The sequence below is a fragment of the Mercurialis annua genome, linkage group LG1-X (assembly GCF_937616625.2).
Source record: "Mercurialis annua linkage group LG1-X, ddMerAnnu1.2, whole genome shotgun sequence".
Lineage (NCBI taxonomy): Eukaryota > Viridiplantae > Streptophyta > Magnoliopsida > Malpighiales > Euphorbiaceae > Mercurialis > Mercurialis annua.
Genome location: NC_065570.1, coordinates 39,412,302 through 39,422,043, shown reverse-complemented (window position 1 = coordinate 39,422,043; position 9,742 = coordinate 39,412,302). Strand labels below are relative to the sequence as shown.

The following is a 9,742-nucleotide window of genomic DNA, read 5'->3' as shown; positions in this document are numbered from 1 at the left end:
GTGGGTGTCATCTCCACTACCGGCAAATGAAAAGTATAAGTGGTATCCATCCACCTCTCCATCAGAGCATGCAGTGAAGGGCCATCACAGATCATCGCCACAATAAATAGAACACAAGCAAAATGACCAAAGTCAATATCGTCTATTTAACACTGAACAAACCGAGGCAGAGACTCAAAGTAGATCTGAGCAAGGACAAAGTTACCACATGTACGAAACACGTCCCTGTCCTGAAAATACGAGAACATCAAATTTGTTAGCATTGGTAATGGAATCGCCCGAAAGTAGGCCAAGGAATCTGACTAAAAAAAGCGCAACGCCAAAGAACCAGCGCCAGAACAAAGTGGCGGTGGCGCCACCCCATTCTAGCACCGGCGCCAGTCCTCTTTTATCCTCCGGAGATTATTTTCCGAACACCAAGCCTATTTTTGAGTAATTTCGAGTGATATTTCAAATATTAAATTGATTGAAACATTTACCTAAGAGAAAAATTAGGAAAAAACGTACCTCAGACTATAATCTAGTACAGATGTATCGCTTTAAGCACAGCAGAAGCGGGACCTCCTGGCCCATCTCCAAAGACAAATTATCCTATAAGAATCGATCAAGTTTCGTACACGGCACCGTGAACCTCCATTGTGGTACCATAATGCAAATCGAAGCAAATAATACTTGCAAGTTGAGAGAAAAGCAAGTAAGAGAGAGAATTTGAAGGCAAAAGTGAGTGATGAAACTCCACCTTCCTAAGATTTATACATCCAAGCCCACAAGAAGACAAAAGCTGCCCAGGGCTATTTTTCTACCCGAAAGAAGTCACGAATAGACGAAATTTTAGATTCTCAAACTACTAGACGAAATTTCAAATTCTCAGATTACCAGGCAGAATTTCAGATTTTCAAATTACCATATGGGTTTTAGATCCTCAAAGCATTAGTGTTTGGGTTTTCAAATCCTCAAAGCACCAGAGTTTGGGTTTTTAGATCCTCAAACACCATAGTTTGGATTCTCAGATCCTTAGAGAACCAGAGTTTGGATTTTCATATCCTAAACATCAAGACCAGACATCACCCTCGGCTGATTAGATCAAATTTTATCCCCGGCAAAGCACGACAACCAGCTATCTCTGATAAATCAGCATAAACTCCGAACTTCAGACCAAACGATTATCCCCAGAGAACATGACCAATTTCAACATCCAGTGGTAGAAGACACTAAAATGTCTAGAACCAGTAAGCAGCATTACAGCGGTCTAACCCTACATGCAAAAACCACGGAGGAGGAGAACTTTATTGTCAAGAAGACATCATAGTTTTTTCATAGTTCAAATAAACTTCAGACATTTTTTTATAGTTGTGGAATAATTGCGGAATCTAGGCATTCTTGCGATAGGATGCCCTTAGAGGACCAAGGGGTAGTTGTTCCCTCTACAAATCCAGGAGGCTTTGGACAAGATAACGACCATGCATCCATGCAATAGGATGGCCCTTGGGACGACCAAGGGGATGTTGTTCCCTTTACAAACCTAGGAGGCACCGAACATGATGATGACCAGGCATCCATGCAATAGGATGGCCCTTGGGACGGCCAAAGGGATGATGCCCCTTCAACAAACCTAAGAAGTACCAGACAAGATAATTACCAGGGATCCAAGCCATTGGACCACTCTCAGGACGTCTGAGAGTTTATAGCTCCATTACACGGGGCACACTACAGGCAGTCTGAACCCAGTAGATGACCTTTAGGACAGTTGAGAAGTTTTACTCTCACGTAGGCGCAGAGTAAACCAGAACCAGTGGGCATGGAATCAGAACCACGCACCACAACCGCTAATGCTCAGGCTATGGCATTACCAAACAACCAGCGAGCGAGTACCTCCAATGGTGGGTAGTATCCTTGTCGCTTGTCGAGCACTGGACCTCATTCTTTGATAAGAATTGATCTACTTTGTCAATTCCTGTCAAAGAGGGGGCAAACTGTAGACACCTATTTTCTGGACAGGTAAAAAAGTGATAAGGGACTCAAGCGTCTACTGATGATTTCCAGAGAAACTCGTCCAGGCGACGAGGTAGCAGTCCGCATGTTTGAATTCAAGCGGGCTAGATTAGTGCACAGTGATGAACCTGAGGGATTGAAAAGTAATTAGCCACCAATAGCGCATAAAAATCTAAAGGGTCACAATAAAAGTCTGAGAAATTAGACCAATTTCTATGCCTTAAAAGTTTATGGGCCAATTTGCAAGTTTGATGGACTAAATTGACCATAAACCGTTATGGCCCTAGAAGCCCTTTTTGACACTTTCAAGCACCAAATAGCCCATTAGCCATCTTTTTCATGGCATTTTTCAATTATTTCGAATTTAACTTGTATTTATATCCTTTAGCAGCCCTAAACCTATCACTTGTCTCACTTGTAGATTCCTAATCCATCTCGAACTTCTATAAACCCTAGGCTAACCTAAACCTATATATAAACACAATAGCACACCTAATCAGGGGTGGCATCAGAGTGGGACAAAATTATCATAAAACAAAACACATAAACCCTAATCTACTCTACCATAACCCCCACCACGCATACACACACCATTCAAAAACACAAGCTTCTACGCTTCAATCTACTCAAGAATGCATTGCTGCTGATCGAACCTAAGCTGGATTCTTCATCCGCATTATTAGAAAATAAGCCAATGACTCAGAATGGTACTTCTGAGAACCTAATTTCATCTCTTATCATTTTTTTCATGCATATATGTCTATTATGTATAAATCTGTTAAAAACTGTCATTAGGATCGCATGTTTAGCTATAAACTGTCATCATTGCCATGTTTTTCATTTTCTGTCATGATTTCCGTGAAACCAACTTAAAAGCATATTTTTATAGTATTTTAACTAGTTTTAATCATCATATTTTGATTCCAGAACATTTCAGTATGTTCTATATGTGTTTTGATTGTTGTTTGGTCATTTTTTACAAGTGTTTTGACCCAAACCGGCAAAATGCCACGATCTTGTTTTGGAGGTTCCACCGCCACAAAAAAGTGAAGCCGGCGAAACTCAAGGTAACGCCATGGTTCTTCATGCCCAACTCCTCCCAAATCTTCCAAATTAGGTCCATACTGTATTTTGGGCTCATTTGAGCTCGGAATTGGGTCCCGTTTGAGCCCACAAGTTTGTAATTAGTGTTAAAATCATATTTTGTGTTTGTAATGGGCCAGAACCGGTTTGTATCAGGCTGAAAAGCCATTTTTATATTCTGCCATATCATTCGAGCCCTAAAGCCAAAGCCCGCTAGAGATCAGAAACTTCTAGACGCGATTTTGGGTTCGTTTGAACTTGGAATTGACCTTGTTTTGAATCATTGAACTCGTATTGACCAAACGAAGAACTTCTGTGTTTCGACCAATTCCAAATTTCGATCACACAGACAGCCAAACGAGTGTCAAACTTTGAAAATTTATTTCCAAATATTTTTTTTTTTTTAGTTGCTTACAAAACCGATGGACTGAATTTTACGTCGGAACCGAACCAACCCAAAAAACAAACCGCAAACCCCTAAAGAGGGGCAACATTTGGCCATTTTTTGGAAAAAGAAAAGTAAAGTAGAGGCAGTGAGTGTTGCATATTCAGAAAGGCGATCATTGGTAATTATAATAGAAAGTTTGAGTGTGTTCTTCTCCTTCTAACCCTAAGCTGAGCAGTAGCCGGTCAACCATGGTGGCACCAACCGGGGCGTGGATTTTGTTGTCGGCAGTGTTAGTAGGAGTAAATATTATGTCATTAACTGAAGCAAACTCTGAAGGAGACGCTCTTTACACTCTTAGAAAAAGCTTATCCGACCCGGATAACGTCCTCCAGAGCTGGGATCCGACCCTAGTGAACCCTTGTACTTGGTTTCACATCACTTGCAACCAACATAATCGCGTCACTCGACTGTATTATTTTCTTTCATTTTGGATCTACTAATCACTCATTCTTTTTCAAATCAAAAATTTACTGTTGATCATGGCTTGTGCAGGGACTTGGGAAACTCAAATTTATCTGGACATCTAGTATCTGAACTTGGGAAGCTGGAGCACTTGCAATATCTGTGTGTTTTTATTCCTTCTCTCTGCTCGTGTTTCTAAATTGCTGCGTTTGAATGACTAACACCTCTTCAAATTTTGATTGTGTAGGGAGCTCTACAAAAACAATATTCAGGGAACCATCCCTACTGAGCTTGGTAACCTCAAGAGCCTCATCAGCTTGGATTTGTACAACAATAACATTTCCGGGACTATTCCTCCTTCCTTGGGGAACTTAAAGTCTCTTGTCTTTTTGTAAGTTTATGCATTCATACCATCTACTTTCACTTGATATGGATCTGTCTTCTATGGCTCTCCTTTAGATAGTATTTACAAGTCTAAAGTTATGCCTTCGTCCTCTCTTTTATGTTCTGTTGGCAGACGTCTTAACGACAACCGATTAACTGGACCAATCCCCAGGGAACTTGTTGGTGTTTCAAGCCTCAAAGTTGTGTGAGTATCTTTTTGATGCTGTTTTTGATTTTGTTTCAAGTTGACTAGTTAATCTTACCCATTCACATTCCGTCATTTTCTGAGTTGCCAATTCTTTTTTCCAGTGATGTCTCAAACAATGATTTATGTGGAACAATTCCTACCAGTGGTCCATTCGAGCATATCCCTTTGAACAAGTAGGTTTTTTTATGGATGCTCTGCTTCTTGCTAGTGTTCTGTGCATGCATTCTATAGTTATTCTTAAACCGCACTGTTTCGTTTCATAGTCTTTATGCTTCCTCATCTAGCAAGGTATACTCTTTTCTTTCTAGTAAATCCCATGATAGCAGATAAGCAGTCTGTTGAGGAAGGAAGCAAGATATCATTAGTTAGAACTTCTGTTTACTAAAACTTGATCCATAATCTGCTGTTTTTATGATGATTGATTCACAATAACACGGCATTTCAAAAGTTATTCTTTTGCCTTTTTATATTTTTGTTTGGCATCAGTTTTTACCTAATATAAAAGATTGGGAAGAAAATTACAGTAAAGGTTTGACGGAATATTTTTCGATTTTACTTATTCATGTCTTTTGAGTTAAGAAAGCTTCCTCTTGCCATTAGAGTTGCTTATGTGCTGCTCATAACCTGAGTCTAGAAAAGGTTGGGTTGGTTTTCCGAAGAAGGGAAAACCTATTGAATCTGAGCCATCTACGGGTTAGATTTTGGCTTTTATTGTCCCACGACTCCGTCCCATTTTTGTTAAGAAGAGCCTAGGCTATAACTCTACTGAATACCCAGCTTGAGCCTCCTTTTGTGCTAAATCTAAAGATTTTCGACAGAAATTACCTTAAGGAGCAAAAGAGAAGATACTGTAAAGATATTCGACAGAAATTACCCTAAGGAGTAAAACGAAGATGCCTTAATTAGGTCTTAACATTGTATCATTTTGGGTAATGTTTATTTCTGTCTCTTTGCGATAATGAAATGCTAATGCACTATGCCATGTGCTCCATACAGCACACCAAGAGACTAGAATTATGGATGGTGATTAAAAAATCTTGCTGGACCAGTTTCAAAGTCCTGGATGTTAATTCTTCAGCATTGAATGTAATTTTAAAGGAGTCATGCAAGCAGCTCTCTTTACGACACAAGGAAATTTTCTGTTATTTGTATCTCTAGTCCTGGTTTCTGCTGATAGTTATGGTAGCCCTGTTTTGTGAGTCTACATTGTAAAGACGATTCGCCCTAATTAATTGTCTGGGTACTTGTTAATCATGTGTCCTGAGCCTCTAAGTTTAGGAACTAACTCAAATATTGTATATACTTTGTTTGAGCCCCCGATTGTAGCAACTGTGTTGGAACCATATGATTTTAATAGAATCTCACTCAAGGAAAAAAGATTGAAGTAATTTAAGTCCTGTGATTCCATAATCTCCTCAGCGTATTCAAATCAAAGGATATGATAGCACATTACCGGAGGGAGAGAAAATGAGTCGAGTACTTTAGATATTGGGATGAATCTATGTAGTCTTGTACAAATGATGGCTAGAGGCTGTTACAGTGCTTGAGATTTAATAGCATCAAATTTTGAGTTTTTCTAAAATCAGATTTGGTAATTATCCGCTTCTTAATGGTGCACCATCATGGGTAGTGACATCTATGACCAAGGTTCTAAATTACCATGTCTGAGATTGAAAAGTTCCTTATGGATGAAGAGTTTTTAAAGTTCTCAGTGGGATTGAGAATGTGAATAGTGGAAAGTGACATCAAGTCCTTAGAACACAACATGATTTTGATAGCGCACAATTGGGCATGAGGCTACACTTGTCTATCCTTATTCAAAAAACATTTTGCTCATTCTACACTAATCATCTCCTAAATCTTGGATCTCCGACAATGCCTTTGGATATACTAAGTGGTGTGAAAGATTCGAGACGCTTTTTTCATTGCTGTTATTGGAAGGAGCAATCTTTCATCATATATGGTGTTTGTTCAGTAATCTATAACCTTTCTGGTACTCTAAATCTATAGAATCTGGCTTGGACAAGTGAAGCTGATAGAAAACCAAGAAAGACATTTCGGTAGCAATTTTTTCTTTTGATGCAAATTCTAAGGCAATCTAAGTAAGTAAAATGCATTGTCCCATGTGCGAGTCCTGAACTTTTGGATGATTGAACAAATTGAGTGGTCATATTATTCTGATACTGAAATTTGTAGAAAATGGCACATAAGTTATCAAAGGAACTAAAGGATTGTCATGGAGAAACTGATAATTGTTAGAATTTTAGAGTCCAACTTAGGTTCAATTCTAGAGTAGAATTCATTTCATTTCTAAATGAATTCCATTTAAAATTCATTTGGAAATGAATTCCTGTGTTTGGTGTCACAAAGATTAATTATGGAGATCATTTAAAGTGAAATGAATTGACTATTGTGTTTTTTGTAGCTTCAAATTTAAATAGATATTTAATTTTATGGAAAGTACCTTTTTATATATATTAAATTATCTTTTACATTTTTCTTTATATTTTCTCATAATTTTAAAAAATTATCAATTATAAGTTATCAATTATTTTTTGAATATTTTAAAAATTTATTGATTTTCTCTAAGATCTATAAATTTCACATAAATTTGTATCTTTAGAATTTATGAATTTTTCTCTTTTTAAAATTTTCCCTACAGTTTATGAATTCTCTCTCTAACATTTTAGATTTGAAAAATTTATTAATTTTCTCTCTAAAATTTAATCTCTCTAAAGTTTATGAATTTTCTCTATCTGAAACTTATAAATTATCTTTACAATTTTCTTTCTAAAATTTTATCTGTCTAACATTTACGAATTGTTCTCTCTAAACTCTCTCCAAAATTTATCAAATTCTTCTCTAAAATTTTCTTTCTCTAAAATTCATTAATTTTCTTACTAAAATTTATTTTTGGAGAGTATGTGAAGCAAATATAAACTATACTTAAATTTGATGTATTTTTAAAATTATTTAAAATATTTGTCATTATAATAAAATATGTTTCACCTATTGGAGTTTAATTCCAAATTCTATTGATTTTATTAGAATTTATCATAAGAATAACCGATTCTATGGAATTAGGATATAGAATTTCAAATATATCCATTGACAAGCCAAATACTACAGTTTACAAGTTTCAAATGAATTCCTTAAAAAAATGGAATTCATTTGAACCAAACACACCCTTAGTGTCATGAGTTCAAACCATTGGATGGAGATGGAGTTAAGGGCATCTCAAATCCAAATCACTATGTTAGTGTAAAATCATACTATATTTGTATTTCTATAGTGTGTTTACTCCAACTCATTACACTATTTTTAGGGATATTCTTTACAAAATTCCTTTTAATATTCAATTTTATTATTCCTTTTAATATTCAATTTTATTATATTTCAACGTTTATCACTTTATACCGATTTTAATATTTTGAACAAATTCATCCTCTTATATTAGTATATTTTGGTAGTAATCATAACATCAAATTAATATTTTTTAATTACATAACACCATTTATTTCTTATTTTAAAATTTAAAATTATAACAAATAAAAATTAGAGATTATATTCAAATATTAGTATTGAAAGAGTACAATTGGAATAATCTTCTTCATAGTTCTGAATAAGTGTATTTCTCCCACAAATGGCCAATAAATGCATTATAAAGTGCAAAATGATAACCCTTGTGTGTTAATATCCCGTTCTAGAATAAATTTAGTAGTAATGTTTGTTTAATGTTTAATGTTTAATGTAGTTTTAATTTTAATATTTAAATAAAAACATTATTTTGTATTATTTAAATTTAATAGTTTATTCCAATATATTTTATTTATTTGTTAGATTTTTATTAATAAAAATGTTCTAGACTACATTGTTAAAAATAAGGTGATTATACTTTAAAAAATTGTACTAAATTGATTATCTTAACAATATAAATTGTAATTAGAATATAAAAAGTAATTAACCCTATTCATACAAACCTACCTTGTGGTCCACAAGGTAGGTTTGTATGAATAGAGTCTATTCCATCACCAACCCTGTGTTTTAAGGTAACACTATTTTGCACACGGAATAATTTTTTTTTTCCAACCACGAACTCCATTTCTAACTTTAAAAATATATTCTCATCGTGGCATGATTTAACATATTCTTAAACTTGTGGCCAGATTTAACATTTTTATTCTCTTTATATCTGGGACAGAATGAATAACTTGATATCTCGAACACAACCCTCTCCAGACCTTTAGTATAACACTATGTATCTACATTTGGAATTTGGAGTTGCGTGTGGAAACGTGCTATGATTTTTCTGCTTGTAGGCTGCTGGGATGTGGAGACATTGTTTATTAAAATCAATGGCTTCTTGGGGATATTGATTGCACTCTGTTTTTCATTTCTTGGTTTTTTGTCTCTTCATTTACTCTTGCTGTGCTCTTTGACGAGACCTGAAAATGTTTGGCAAACGTTCTCTTTTATTTTTTAAAGTTTTTGTCTAGGAAATAGCAGAGAAGGCATTCTCTAATGTATATTTCCGTTGCGGAGTGACCTTATCAACTTTTTGTTCAACTATTGTAGCTTTGGGAATAATCGTCGACTTGAAGGTCCGGAGTTGTTGGGACTTGCGAGTTATGATACAAATTGTTTATGAAGATGATATCTGAAGCTGCATAATGAAAGTTAATTACCAGATAGTGTATTGGGATGGGGGAAAATCGTATCCCTGGTATAAGTATTGTAAATTGCTTGGAACTTGTTATTAAGGCTTTAGCATCTGTAACTGCAATGCTCTGCTATAAGATTACATATATGACTTGAATTTGTATCGATATAATATTAGCCAAGGGTTTAACTTATATGTTAATCCAATTTATTTGTGTCCCTTTCTTATGATTTTTATTTTTCTCATGTTATATTAAATAGCAAAAATGTGAGGTTTTTATTTTTGATTTGAAAATTAAAAGAAAAGAAGTCATTGAATAAGTATATTTTATATGGAAAATGACTTGCATTTAAGGAGAAAGTCATTTTTTTCAACTTCTTTTCTAGATGTGTTTCCATGAGATTAATTTTGACTTTCTTTAGTTTATTTTTTATTATTAAAAATTCAAATATATTTTATATATGGCAATTAAATAATAAAAATAGTTTATTTTTTTTGAAAAATATTTATTCGGAAATCAAACAAAATGTTCTTTCATTTTTAATTTTGTTAATATTGTCTGTTC

The 9,742-nt window shown here is 34.8% G+C and overlaps 1 protein-coding gene across 1 annotated transcript; it reads left to right on the top strand.

The window, feature by feature from the left end:
• The first annotated feature begins 3,590 nt into the window (after positions 1-3,590).
• LOC126665030 (leucine-rich repeat protein 2-like) lies at positions 3,591-9,396 on the top strand. Its single transcript, XM_050357701.2, has 6 exons — positions 3,591-3,932; positions 4,016-4,087; positions 4,173-4,316; positions 4,443-4,514; positions 4,619-4,690; positions 9,093-9,396. The coding sequence occupies exons 1-6, from the start codon at positions 3,712-3,714 to the stop codon at positions 9,163-9,165; spliced, it is 654 nt and encodes a 217-aa protein (XP_050213658.1). The 5' UTR covers positions 3,591-3,711; the 3' UTR covers positions 9,166-9,396.
• Positions 9,397-9,742: the final 346 nt, after the last annotated feature.